At 40.7% G+C, this 14,988-nt stretch overlaps 1 protein-coding gene across 3 annotated transcripts in view; it reads right to left on the bottom strand.

The window, feature by feature from the left end:
* Nucleotides 1–734: 734 nt before the first annotated feature.
* The window catches only part of nedd4a (NEDD4 E3 ubiquitin protein ligase a), a 139,168-nt gene continuing 124,914 nt past the window's right edge, over nucleotides 735–14,988 (bottom strand). For all 3 annotated transcript variants that reach the window (XM_052040374.1, XM_052040375.1, XM_052040376.1), the window contains 8 exons: nucleotides 11,728–11,823; nucleotides 10,265–10,338; nucleotides 8,225–8,285; nucleotides 6,972–7,031; nucleotides 6,772–6,879; nucleotides 3,198–3,294; nucleotides 2,958–3,030; nucleotides 735–2,799 (listed from right to left, as the gene is read on the bottom strand). In XM_052040374.1, the coding sequence (XP_051896334.1) occupies nucleotides 2,697–2,799; nucleotides 2,958–3,030; nucleotides 3,198–3,294; nucleotides 6,772–6,879; nucleotides 6,972–7,031; nucleotides 8,225–8,285; nucleotides 10,265–10,338; nucleotides 11,728–11,823 (672 nt within the window). In that variant the 3' untranslated portion in view covers nucleotides 735–2,696. The remainder of the gene's footprint in view (nucleotides 2,800–2,957; nucleotides 3,031–3,197; nucleotides 3,295–6,771; nucleotides 6,880–6,971; nucleotides 7,032–8,224; nucleotides 8,286–10,264; nucleotides 10,339–11,727; nucleotides 11,824–14,988) is intronic.

Here is a 14,988-nt window from a genome sequence, read left to right as displayed (position 1 = left end):
TCTCTGGGTGAAAAACCTCCCCCTGACATCTCCCCTGAACCTCCCACCCATAACCTTAAAGCCATGCCCTCTTGTCTTGAGCATTGGTGCCCTGGGAAGGAGGCGGTGACTGTCTACTCTATCTATTCCTCTCAATATTTTATATACCTCTATCATGTCTCCTCTCATCCTCCTCCTTTCCAGTGAATAAAGCCCTAGCACCTTAAGCCTTTCCTCATATTCCATACGCTCTAATCCAGGCAGCATCCTGGTAAATCTCCTCTGCACCCTCTCCAACGCCTCCACGTCCTTCCTAAAATGCGGCAACCAGAACTGAACACAGTACTCTAAGTGTGGTCTAACTAGAGTTTTGTAAAGCTGTGTGTCCAGATGCAATAACAGGAGGGCCCCAAAGCAACTTGAGGGGGGAGAGGAATATTGAAAACAAAGCTATTAGATACTGAAATAACACAAAAGGATGCTTTTGAAAAGCAGCACCGTAGCGTAGCGGTTAGCGCGATGCTATTACAGTGCCAGCGATCGGGGTTCGATTCCCATCACTGTCTGTAAGGAGTATGTACGTTCTCCTGTGTCTGCGTGGGTTTCCTCCGGGTGCTCCGGTTTCCTCCCACATTGCAAAGACGTACAGGTAGGTTAATTTGGGTTTAAAACGGACTCGTTGGGCCGGAAGGGCCTGTTACCACGCTGTAAATAAAATTTTTTTAAAAAATTTAAAATCAAGCTCCAATTTTCCATGAAAAGTGTTTTATTATAAATAGACTTCATACATCAACTTCCCCAGTGTCATACACAAAATCCATTTTCCAACTGAATTTAATTCATTTCTTCGTAAGTACACAATGTATTTACAAAATTGTTTCCATCAACTCTTCTGTCTCAAATTCTATTCTAAATTACAACCTTAAATATGAAAGATAATAATGCATGCATCATCTTTTTAATATAACTATAAAAGTTAGTGGATTATTTTCGTAAGATATTTACAAATCCGAAGTGAATATATATTGTGCAGAACACAAATATAATTTATGGTAGATGTACAATCTGGAATCACTATGGTTTGTAATATATACACGCATCCTATAATAAATGCCTTATACTCAAAACTATAATTGAAGAAGGGTAACTTTAATAGTCATTAGTTATACTATATGAAGAAGTCTCTTCCATAGAAGTCCGCATTTAAGACGAATTGTTACAATATTCAAATCATTTTTCTGCATCCTGAACTGGCAGAAACAACATCTTTGTCATTATATCCGTGATTAAGCCAGCACTTCTCAAAAACTCTGATTGCTGGTATTCTACCCTGCAATCAGTTTGATTTAGACACATTAATCCATGTAAGAAAAGTCAAGTCCAGGTAATGGATCTGACCCACTGTATAGGAGTACTTGTTTTCTAAAAGTGAAGACTTAATTGTTTTTTCATTGATAAGGTTTATGCTTCATGCTTTTTTGACTTGTAAGATGTCAGGCATATTTTATTTCACCATAAAATAGGTTGCCTTTTTTCACAAAGTCCAATTTACAATTTGCACTATAAAAAAGCATCGCAGAGTACAGGTTTCATTCATCAAACAATTTAGATTTTTCAACTTGTTGGAGTCCTAAAAAAAAGTTACACTGAACTTAATTTGTAAAACAACAGTAACAAGGGGAAATTTTAAAAAAGTGTAGAGTATGATCCACTGTGTAAACATAGCACACCCAGCAAATCTTCAGCAGCCTCCTTCCTTCCTCCGTGTACAGAGACAAGCCACCATAATTAAGTAAGCTTGCAAGCATAAGCTCTGCAACCAACATCTGTTGAGTATTAAGTACAGCATCTGGAATCCTCAGAAAGGAAGATCAATGGTCAAGTGGAAAATGCAAGATTGTTTTTGAAAGCATCAATAATTATAGTCATATTGATCATATTCACATTTTCTGAAATGAAGATCAAAACAGGTTTCAGAAATAAACACAGTTCAGCTAAATCCTTGTAGCTTGTGACCAAATTACATTCCAAAACCTAAATTTGGCACCAGAGCTTCAACCTCCTTTCAGACTACAGGTTTACCTTCAATATTCACAGTAATTTGCCCATTTATTTTTAGAGTTAAGGTTGCAGTTGTTGTTGCAGCTGTATGACTAAATGTCAGCAACTTTTAACCTACACAAAATTATTGTTGGGAAAACTTAACATTTATGCTACATATGTTACCTAAAACTATGAGGTTACTAAGCTACATTTGGCACCTCAGTGACCAAATTGTAGTGACTAAACATGGTAATAAAGACTGGGGAGAAGGTACAGGAGTGACTGACAGTAGCACAGGTTATTGAATCTTAATGAGTGTTGTACAGAATTAATTCTGAACAACATCAAGCATCAGATACTGGATCATGAGGTCACTGAAGTGATTGGGACTTTGAGTTAAACTATACTAACTGTATCCTCACAGTTAAGTGTGTCAAAGCAATATTCAACAGTTAACAAATAAAACACAAATCATAGCTTCAAAGACAAAAGTTTGGGAAATTATGTAAATGTTTACTGAAAACTCGGTCTGTTAGTTATTTATTAACAATAAAAAGACAGCTTTTCCTACATACATGAATTAACCTGGCAATTCCAATGCTGGATAATTGGCTACATATTTCAGTCCATTTGCTGCATGATGTGACCAAGCTACACCCACCAGCTGTGGTCGCTCAGTCCACACCATCAAAACCCTCAGTGTTCTCTATTGCCAGGTGAAGCTTCTCTCGTAACTCCTCAAATGATTCATAAGGCGGCAGATCCAGGCGATTGAAACTGGAAAAAGATTGAACAATCTGCATTTAATGTCATTTTAGCCATCCATGAGTTTTTTTGTTAACCTTCAACATTTCAGAATCAGCCAGTGGATGCAGTTATTTTTCTGACACTGTTGCACTGACACACATTTATAAAAGACAAAATGTAGAAGTTACCATGTGTGAGCTCTTGGTAATTTTTCAGGTGTTCCCCACTGCTCAATAGTAAATAACTGTGGTCCATTTGATCCTAGAATAAAGACAAGAGCATAGCATTTCAAAATAGAAATAAATCTTTCACCCATTTAAAATTAACAACAGAATCATAGATTTCTGGATTTATTCACCTTGGATATTTGAAAGAGAAAAATAACTAATTCACTATGGGAACTGAATTTCCATGCTCCACACTCTTACCGTACAGTTCAGCAAATCCGTTCATGGGCACTCGTGAGGTGCCAGTCACAAACTGCAGGAATCTAATGCGCTTTTCTGAATCCATCAACAGCACAGTCTGAAGACAAGAATTAAAAATTAATTATCTTTTTACACTTTTCACTTTTGTTCCACATACACAAACATTCTACACACTATGGTGTTCACATTTCTCTTCCTTTGCCTCTATCTCCCTAGTCCCTTGTCTAACACCATTATCAGAACACATGTTAAGTATTTCTTTGAACTGCTTTTTTTTTACACACACACATACACACACACACACAGCAACATTACCGTTTGAAGTGGCTGAGGCAAAAGCTCAGCTATATTGTGACCACAACATTCAAGCATAGACCAGGGCATTTAGTTCAGGAATAGCAGAAACATTTCCAGCACACTCAACCTAGCAAAGTCCTCCACATGAACACAGAAGGAATGCTGATCAAGTTGGGTGAGCTCTCCCACAGTCAAGGATCAGCCTGACATAAAACCACACCATACAGTCAATGTTCATATTCCTCCACTACAGTCCCTGGGTACATGTGCCCCATCAGCAGGACAGACCTGCCTGAGGTACAGTGGTGTACAGGTGGGAGGGAGCAGCTCTGGGAATCCTCAACGTTCATTCCAGATGCCTGGAACTATGGCATCAGATTAAGCCAAGGCAAGGAAATCTCCTGATTATTACCTACTGTTCTCTCTCAGTTGATGAGTCATGTTGGAAACTTGGAAGAAGCGCTAAAAATAGCAAGGGCACAAAATCTGCCCTGGGTGTGGGAGTATCTCGGTAACGCCAACACTTGCTCACTCCATCACCTGATGTGGCAGAGTCATCGTGTCAAATGTGGTTGGCTCAGAACACATCTGGCAGCTCAAATCTAGGAGCTCACAAAACATTGTGGGCCATCAGCAGCAGAAATGTATCCAGTACAACCAATAATCTCAAGGCCAATTTTACCAGAAGGAGATCTCCCTAATCCAGGAGATTAATCTTGGCCCAATGAGAAGTGCAGATGGCCATGCCAGGAGCAACAGCGAGTCCTGAAAAAGAGCTGTCGATCTGGCAAAGCTGCAGCACAGGTCTGGACGCACGCTGAACGGCAAATGCAGCACACAACTGAGAAAGCTCAGAGGTCCCACAACCACCAGATCTGGTCAAAGGTCTGCAGTCCTACCATACCAGCCACATGGAACGAGACTGCTCTAAGAATATCCCCATCCTCAATGATGGCAGGGCCCACCACGTGAGTGTGAAAGACAAGGCTGAAACCGTTAGGACCACTTTCAGAGCGCCGAATGAATTATGGAAAATTTATGACACTGGGGACCATTCAGCCCATAAAATCTGATTCCACCTCCCGGCACTAGCTGTGGTCACAGCTCTTCAAACACTCATCCAAGTTTTAAATATGATGAGTGTTTCTGCTTCAACCTCCTTTTTTAGTCAATAAGTACCAGCACCCTACTACTGCTCTGTGCAAAAACTTTTCTTCATCTCCCCTCTAATCCTCTAAATCGATGTCCACTGGCTTCAACTCATCTAATCTAATTGAATTATAATCACTGCAATTACATTCTCACTGATACTCCTTCCATATACCCAGAAGCACCTCTTCTGCCAACAACTCCCCTTGTTGAGATTGCTATGTACTAGCTAAAAAAGTTTTCTGGAATGCAAGTAATGAATTCTGTGTTCTCTACACCTTTTACATCGACTGTACCCTCATTAATATTAGGGCTATTAAAATTAGGGCTTTTGCATTGTCAGGGGCAATTTTTCCACACAGTGGTTGGAATCCTGATGCATTGGTAATGGAGGCAGAGACTCTCATAGATTTAAGAAGCATCTAGTCAAACACTTGGATCACCAGGGCATAGAAGGCTACAGACCCAAGTCATGTAAATGGAACTAGTCTATGCAAGTTCAATAGTCAGCATGACATGATGGGCCAAAGGGCCCGTTTCTGTGCTCTCTATCTACCCCTCCAAAACCCATGTAACCAGGATCATTAAGCTTCCAATCCTTCCCCTCGTCAAGCAGCGATTCCATACCACTATAAGATCATACTTCCATAAGTCTATCAGTGCTCTCACAGTCACAGTCATACAGCACAGAAACAGACCAGCCCCACTTGTCCAGGCCAACCAAGTTGTTTACCTGAGCTAGTCCCATTTGCCCACGGTTGGCCCATATCCCTCAAAACCTTTCCTATCCATGAACCTATCCAAATGTCTTTCAGACGTTGTAATTGTACCTGCCTCTACAGCTTCCTTTGGCAGCTCATTCTATATACCCACCACCCTCTGCATGAGAAAGTTGCTCCTCAGGTCCCTTTTAGATCTTTCCCCTCTCACCTTAAACCTGTGCCGTCTAGTTCTAGACTTTCCTATCCTGGGTAAAAGACGGTGACCATTCACCATATATACACATCATGATTTTATGTACCTCTGCAAGGTAACCTCTCAGCCTCCTACGCTCCAGGGTAAAAAGTCTCAGCCTATCCAGCCTCTCCTTATAACTCAAGTCCTCCAGTCCCAGTAACATCTTTGTGAATCTTTTCTGAATCCTTTCTAGCTAAACAATATACTTCCTGTAGCTGGACGACCAGAACTGCACACAATACTCCAAGTGTGGTCTCACCAGTGACTTGCACAGTTGTAACATGACCTCCCAACTCCTGCACTCAGTGCCCTGACCAATGAAGGCAAGTGTGCCAAATGCTTTCTTCATGACCCTCCCTACCTGTGTCACCACTTTCAGAGAACTACTGTATGTACCTGGACCCTTAGTTCTCTCTGTTCTACAATATTCTCCAGGGCCCTACCATTCAGTGTGCAAGGCTTGCCCTGGTTTAACTGACCAAAGTGCAACTTGTCTGAAGATACCATTCTTTGGCTCACTTCCCCAGTTGATCAAGCTCCCTTTGTAATTTCATATAACCTTCTTCACTTTGGTGTCATCCACAAACTTACTAACCATGTTAACAACATTGTCATCTATATTCGCGATCTGGATGACAAAGAATAGTGGACCCAGCGCCAATCCCTGTGGCACACCACTGCTCGCAGCCCTCCAATGCCACCCTACATCTCCTTCCACTAAGCCAATTTTGCATCTAATTGGTTAGCTCACCCAGGACCCCACGCAACCTAACCTTCCAATCACTCAGTTCTCGATTGGTAAGGGGGTTACGGATTACGAGGAGAAGGCAGGAGAATGGGGTTGAAAATAAAATCAGCCATGATTGAATGACGGAGCAGACTCGATTGGCCGAATGGCCCAATTCTTCTCCTATGTCTTATGCTCTTCCAGACCAGCCTATCACACTGACGCTTGCCAAAGGCTTCGCTAAAATCCATGTTCTCAAGTTAAGTTCTAAACTCATGTGATGGACAATAAATGCTCTACTGCCACCGACACGCACATCTTGAAAAATGTAGGAAGAAAACAAAGGATAAATAGACTAATGCCTGAAAGCTAAAGTATTAGGAAAATTTCAGGCCAACATCTGCAGTTGCGTGCATTGCATGTTATTTCCTGGTCTTGCACTACCTTCCAGAACCACTGGATGACAGGATGGTTTGCACTGTAGCCATTTTTGTACTTGGTGTTCTCCCTCCAGTCATTCACGTCCACATCTCCAAGTCCACACATCAACAGCTGAAAGACAATGTTCAAATCTCATCAAAGCAAGGAACAGAGGTTAGTATAAACCTAGAATTGTAATCAAAATGAAGACTGCAAAAGGTTACCTCCAATTCATTCTCATCAAATATCTTTATGAGATCTTGTGGGATCAGTTCAAAGAAACCCTAGAAAATGAAATATCAGGATTTTGCCGTGAGCATTTGCAGCAAATGTAGCAGTAATGCCTCTCATCTAAGTTGTCTAGGTAAAACATTATTTTAAAATTCGATATACCAACTTTTGTTACTCTGAAGATCACACATATTGGCAACCCTGTATCACAGCCCCATAGCAATTAAATAATTAATTTGCAGCGCTCCTCATAAAGAATTTCAGAAGCTCTGATGTGCACAGATTTTTGGCTAAACAATGCCTTAATTTAAAATTCTCCTCTTTAGGAAGAATCTCACCTTGGTTGCCTCATCCCTCATTAAATGTGAAAGCCCCTCTAGGCTCTACATGCCCCTGAAATATCCATGCTTCTCCCAGTCTCTCGAGTGTCCCCTTTGGTAAGCTTCTTGCCTTTATCTCCCCCTTCTCTAAGGCATTCACTGAAACCCATCTCTAATCTTCCCTAAAATCTCCTGATGTGGCTCAGGGTCACATGTTGGTTGGTAATGCTTCATCTTAGTGCATTTCACTACTTTCAAATATGTAGGCTGTTATTGCTGAAAATTAACTTTTACCTGTAAGGAGCCTCATTCATATACAATTTTAACTACAGTTGAGATTTTACATTTTATTTTTTTCTATTTTCCTTCCTTCAATTCCATCTTTCTTTTTTTTTCCTGTCTTGGTTTTTGCAAATGATTTGGCATTAAATTAAAAATCCAAACTTGCCCTTTGTGGTTCAGTCTCACTTTGCCTAATTAAGAATTCTGCAATCTGACTGGTTAAAGACAAACATGACTGCTTGCCCTGATCATCCAGGTTCCAGTCCCCCGAGGAATGTACCAAAATGACTTTCTAATCGCCAATTTCCTATGCAAAACCTCACTCAGAAAGTCTGCAACAAATGCAAGTGTAACCATTTGTGCACTGGTGACTGTGAAACTTGGTGAAAGAAAGGAGAGAATCCTATTGAATTTGCAGCATTTCACACCATATTAGGCTTGATTCAGTTGAGGTGCAGTCCAAACTAACAGGATGATGGCTTCAGTTTGGTGGTAGGACAACACTTGCCTTTCTTTCTAATTTACTGCACCTCTGCATGAATTGAATGGTAAAGATTTTCAGTACTAGAGTTAATCTTGTTAGTTATCATTATGAGTCTGTTGAATTATGTAATTGAGAAGTAATTTTTCTTTCCTCTTGTTACCTCTTTAAAAGCATTCATTTGCTCCTGGATTCGATTGACAAACCTCCACTGCATCACCAGGCTAAAAAAGAAGCAGAAAGTCCACAAAATGCTTCATTAACAGATCCCACACCACAGGTTTATATAATTAGTGCACAAAAATTCAGTCCAATTAGTTTGTTCTAACTGGTTTCAATCTGCATTGCAGTATCTTCCTCCTTCCTCTGGGACCAGAGATTGAACTCAAAAACTCAGAGTTATACAGCACAGAAACAGGCCCTTCGGCCTAACTCACCCACGTCTACCCGAGCTAGTCCCATTTGCCTGTGTTTGTCCCATGTCCCTATAAACCTTTCCCATCCATCCTAAATGACTTTTAAACATTGTAATTGTACCCGCCTCTACAGCTTCATCTGGCAGCTCGTTCCATACACGCACCACCCTCTGTGTGAAAATGTTGCCCCTCATATCCCTTTTAAATCTTCCCCCTCTCACCTTGAATCTATGACCTCCAGTTTTAGACTCCCCTACCCTGGGAAAAAGATTGTGACCACCCACCTTATCTAAGCCCCTCATGATTTTATATACAAGCTCACTCCTCAATCTCCTGCAATCCAGAGAAAACAGTCCCAGCCTGTCTGGGTTCTCCTTGTAACTCAAGCCCTGCAGTATCGGTAACATCCTCATGAATGTTTTCTGCACCCTTTCCAGTTTAATGGCATCCTTCTTGTAGCTAGGCAACTAGAACTGCACACAATACCCCAGTGCGGTCTCAGCAATGACTTGTACAGGTCTAACTCCAGCACTCAATGCCCTGATCGATGAAGGCAGCATGCCAAATGCCTTCTTCACCCGCCAGTCTCCCTGTGTCTCCATCTTTGGGGAACTATGTACCTGTATCCCTGGGTGTCTCTGTTCTAGAACACTCTCCAGGGTTTTACCATTTACTGCGCAAGTCCTGTGCTGGTTAACTTACCAAAGTGTAACACCTCATATTTGTCCAAGTTAAATTACATCTTCCATTCTTTGGCCCACTTCACCAGTTGATCTAGATCCTGTTGTAATCTTAGATAACCCTTTTCACTGTCCACTACACCACCATGGTGTCATCCACTAACTTATTTTTCGTGCCAACTACATTCTCATCCAAGTTGGTAATACAGATGACAAACAACAGAGGACCCAGCAGTGATCCTTGTGGCACACCACTGGTCACATGCCTCTATTCTGATAAACAACCCTCCACTACCACTCTCTGACTTCTATCACCAAGCCAACTTTGTACCCAATTGGCTAGCTCACCCTGGATCCCATGTGATGTAATCTTCTGGACTAGCCTACCATGTGGGGTCTTGCTAATGTCCATGTAGACAATGTCCACTGCCCTGGCCTCATCAATTCTCTTGGTCATCTCTTCAAAAAGCTCACTCAAATTTGTTAGCCATGATTTCCCACACACAAAGCTGTGCTGACTGTCCCTAATTAGTCCTTGCCATTCCAAATGCTGATAGATCCTGTCCCTCAGAATCCCCTCCAGTAACTTTCCCACCACTGATGATACAGCCTGTAGATCCCTGACTTGTCCTTGCAGCCAATTTCCTGTAAATTTAAACTTGCAAGTTAAATATACTACACAGTTCCAACCCAGTTATCAGTTGCATCCTGCTCCCAGCACAAAGTTGCCCATATTCCAACAGTAATTGAGCATCACACACCATCTCACTCAGAAAAAGCACAAAGGTAACTAATATTAGAATGGATCAACATAATGCTGCTGATAAAGGTGGAAAAAGATATTGATGGGCAAGAGTTTACTCTTGGAAAAATTAAAATGAGATTCACTCTGCAGTTACCTCATGGTCAATTTATGTCTAGCAGCACGAATCAAAACAGAGGATTTCCTCAGAAGGACATCACTGATCTCCATGAGTGGGAAATATTGAGCAAAACACTGATGTGAATATATTTAAACTAAAAGTTAAAATATCTAACCTTATCCATACATGTTAAAATGTGTGCACAAAACAGAGGATATAATGTCAGAAACTCCAAAACACTTACTGAATATACTCTTTCTTGTTTTTGTTTGTAACCAATATTTCTGATCCATTAGGTTTCAGCTCATGTTGCTGGGTCTGGTGGAAGGGAAAAATAATCCAAGATTTAACAAACTACAAAACCACCAGAGGGCAGTTAGGACCACAGTTGGTCCATTCATTGCCACATGCAACACAATGAAAGCTTTCAAATGGCATGCAAGACTTATCAACTGGTAACGTAAAATTGAATATAACACTGGCAATATGGCCAAAATAACTGGTTCCTTTTGTTTTTCCAATATGACAAACCATTGTAACGATAATGCAAGTTAAACACATGTAACAACTTTTACTGTAATAACCTGAGTTTAACTGTCTTATAAGGCATTTCCCCAACCAAATGAAATGAAATTTTAGCAGACTGATAGAACTGTATCATGGAAATAACTAGAAATAATAGTCATTATATTTTGTTTCTGGAGGTTGTAAAGGATAGCTTTAACTACTATCCCACACCTCAATTGGTTAAATTTAACACTTATTCAAGCAACAAATGAATCTGGTGCCAAAGCCCAATGAGGCCCATTGCTAAGAATTGTTACTGAGTACTTTCTGTCATTCATATAATCATGGCTTAAAAGGCCATTTCCTTCCACCGATCACCAGGTAGCCAAAAATATCCTGTAAATTTACCCACACATTTGCAAAAAAGTAAATTATATTTCTTTTTGAACTCCCCAAAGTCAAAAGGTTCAGCAATTTCAAACTTCACATCTAACGGACCACGTCACACCTTGATTACAGGCATACCGCAGAGGTAATTGGAGCACTGTGAAGTGCCTTGTTGAGTAACTAACAGAGAAAATTATCAATTCCAATGAAATGATTTCTGACAGTTCTTCTATTCCCTAAGAAGGTGAACAGGGAAAGTACAAATACAATAAATGTTCAGAAATGTCGGATGCTAAATATTCAGCTGTATCATTTGTCGAATGAAATAATAGTTGTCGTGGGAGCTTTAATCCGCAGTATTGTGAACACAGGACTGAGACAGTCAATTAGTGCAATGACAACATTGAAGAAAGATGCTGCAATCAAAAACTGGTTCCAGTACCATCAAAAAAAATAGCATTCTAACAGGGACACTAAACGTGGCATTTCTTCATTTACAATGTTGCTACAATTTAACCCAACTTACATCAAAGTTACCTCATACTCTGCACTAGCAGGATACAAAATGCAAGATGAAAATCATAATGCGATGGATATATAAATGGATCCCATGAAGGTTAATGAAGGAGGATAACAAAATAAGAGCTGGAGCTAAATATTGCTGCACTGCACTCAAAGGGTGATTTTATTAGAGTTTCTTTGGGTTGCTACAAATTATAAATTCAGGTGGTGGTTTGTACTTAAAGCAATCAACAAACCATAGCAACTGTCAGCTGTAAATTACTGATAATGTGCACACATGTGCATACCAACCTGACCAAACAGCTCCTCGTCAACCACAAATCGAAGATCCAAATCAGTAGGATCATTTTCAAGAATCCACATCAATGAATTGTAATACTCGCTATCCTGTAATATTGAAGGTTAAAATTCATATTATTCAATTATAGCTTCCCATTTATAAATCTTTTTCCAACTGCAACACAAATTCAAAGGTGCTGTAATCATTTATATTTTACAAACTCCTAATTCTAGAAAAAAAACAAGGGACTTTTCCCAAATTACTTCAAAATTTATACTGTGAGGGAGAAGTATGCCAACATTTAAAAATTTGGCTTCATTCCATCTCCCACGTCCCATTTACCGGGAGACGAACGCTGGATTCAAAATTATTTTGTTTTTTTTGCCGGTCAAGGTTTTGACTGCTTTTATAAATTGGGTTCGCTGAATGGGTTTAGCCTAACTGAACTGCATCCAGGATCAAATATGTTTGGCCACAATTAGAGTAAAAATGTGAGCCAAGGACAAAGCTGGGAAAAAAAGCAGGAACCTGGCTAGACCCATACACATGCTGAAAAGCTGAGTTTGCTTTTAGAAGGACTTCAGACACGGCAAATATTTGTAAGGAATGAGGTTTTGGAAAAGCAAGAGGAAATTTCTTTGCTTGAACTATAGCAGGAGGATTATTGAAAATAGCTTTCTTTGGCTGAAAATTTGCAGAGCAAGAGGCTAAACTGGGAATTTATGATGGATCGGCCGAGGAAGTGAGAGACGCAATAGCACAGTTAAAATAAGAAAAAATAAAGAAATATGATAATTTAATTTTGGTATACAAAATATAGTTATGGCAATAGACATCTGCACATTATATATATAAGTAGATACCTCAGTTCCGATCTGAAATAGTTGTATTACAATGAGGGATGTCTTCACGTCTTCCTGTACAAGATTAAACTGCTGATGCACTCTCTGATTGAAAAGAATCTGTCTGAGCTTAGAAGCTGCAATTTAGGATATTTATGGCCTGTTCCTCATCCTACAAGTTCCCTAGGATTTAGACTTCCTCCTCTATTCATTTGCTGATGTAATACTGAAAGGATTCCTGGCACCTTTTGTTTGAGCCCCTGCATAGATATTGTTTTGTGTACCTCCTTCAATGAACTTCATACATTTCATGTGCCTTATAAACATTTCTATTGCCTCACTTTGCAGTTATTTACCTTGCCTCCGTTGTCACTGCATCCACTTGTTCACCAGTCTCCCACATTTGCAAATGATATGTAATCTTAAGTTATAGATGCAAATGATTTCTCTCAATGAAGCTTTAAATGCACAAAACAATTTTCCTCAGCTAACTTTGATATGGTAAACACTTTGTCACTTCTTATCCCTCAACCACCCTCTGAAATAATACTAGAGAAACAAAGGACTGCAGATGCTGGTATCCAAATGACAAACAAGATGGTGTAAAACACGATGATGCCGGAGGAACTCAGCAGGCCAGGCAGCATCCGTGGAGAAAAGCAGGCGGTCAACGTTTCGGTTCAGGACCCTTCCTGGAATTCAGCGGGGAGATGCAGGTCACAGTTACGGACGGAGCGCAGGTGTTCTGCGAAACGGTCACCTAGTCTGCGTTTGGTCTCACCAATGTAGAGGAGGCCACACTTGGAGCACCGAATGCAGTAGATGAATTCCAAGCACAAACTGGAGGAACAGTACCTCATTTTCCGTTTTGGAACCTTGCAGCCAAACGGCATGAACATTGAATTCTCCCACTTTAGGTAATACCCACCCCCCTTCCCCCCAACCACCCCCCAACCATGCTTCTTCTCTTCTTCCCTTTCCTAGCCTCTTTTTTGTTTCTATATCTTTTTCTTCTCTCTCCTTACCTTTGACCCATCCCCCAGTGGATCTGCTCTCCCCTCCTCCCCCACACCTGCCTATCACTATCTCTTACCTGCATCTACCCATCACCACCCTGTGCCCACCCCGCCTCCCCTCTTTTGTCCACCTATCACTGCTCTGCTTTTCCCTCCTATATATTGGGCTTCCCCTTTTCCTATCTTCAGTCCTGAAGAAGGGTCCTGACCCGAAACATTGACCACGTGCTTTTCTCCAGGGATGCTGCCTGGCCTGCTGATCTCTCCAGCATCATAGTGTTTTACACCATCTGAAATAAACTTGGTCATTCATTTAACTGCTGGATGGGTAAGCTTGCTGTGCACAAACTGTTGTATATTGGCTGAAAAATGCCTTGGAATATCCTGAAACTACATCGATTTCATATGCTCTCCGAAACTGTACACAAGCTTATGAACTATCAATTTTCAACCCTTATATACTGTAACACTCCAATCCATTCAATTTTTGCAAAGATTTGCAAAGTGATCAGTTCTTGAGGTCTCCAGCTTATTCTCATCCTCAAGAACATAGGGGAAAATTCCATCATTTATTTAAATTGGAATGTTATCTCTCAGGAGGAATTAAGGCCATCTTTGCAAGTTAATGAAGAGGTTTGTCAACATATTAGAAGTGACTGATCTCCTGGAGGGAACTTCAAATTTTGAACAAGTAACCAGCATCACCATTAGAATATCAAGGAAGTTTTGGTAGCTAATTAGCATTTTGAATTTCCACACCCATTTCTCAGGTTTGTGATTAGCTAGTTATTTGTCCATTGTGGGCATCACTCTGTGCTCTCTACATTGAGATGGTGGCACTTTTTAAAATTTTTAAAAAAATTTTTAAAATCTTATTTACAGCGTGGTAACAGGCCCTTCCGGCCCAACGAGTCCGCGCCACCTATTTTAAACTCAAATTAACCTACCCGTATGTCTTTGCAATGTGGGAGGAAACTGGAGCACCCGGAGGAAACCCACGCAGACACGGGAGAACGTACAAACTCCTTACAGATAGCGAAGGGAATCGAACCCCGATTGCTGGCGCTGTAATAGCATCGCGCTAACCGCTAAGCTACCGTGCTAATTACTGTGATACAGTAGTGATACTGTAATTCCAGTGCTAATTACTGGGAAGTAAACAGAAAACAAAAGTCCAACAGTTTGCATCCACACCACAAGTTAGACAAGTGAGAACAACCACTGCACTCTACCTGATGACGGATGATCTACCCAATGTGGGGTTGGAATCTGGAACTCACTGCCTGAACGGTTGGTGGAGGCAAGTATTTTCACAACAAGCACTTGAATCACCATGACATAAAAGACTATGGATCAAGTGCTCCTAGATAATATCTGATGGTTGGCATGGGCAGGGTATGCTGAGGGGCCTGTT

The sequence above is a fragment of the Pristis pectinata genome, chromosome 28 (genome assembly GCF_009764475.1).
Source record: "Pristis pectinata isolate sPriPec2 chromosome 28, sPriPec2.1.pri, whole genome shotgun sequence".
NCBI lineage: Eukaryota > Metazoa > Chordata > Chondrichthyes > Rhinopristiformes > Pristidae > Pristis > Pristis pectinata.
This window is presented reverse-complemented; position numbering and strand designations above follow the sequence as displayed.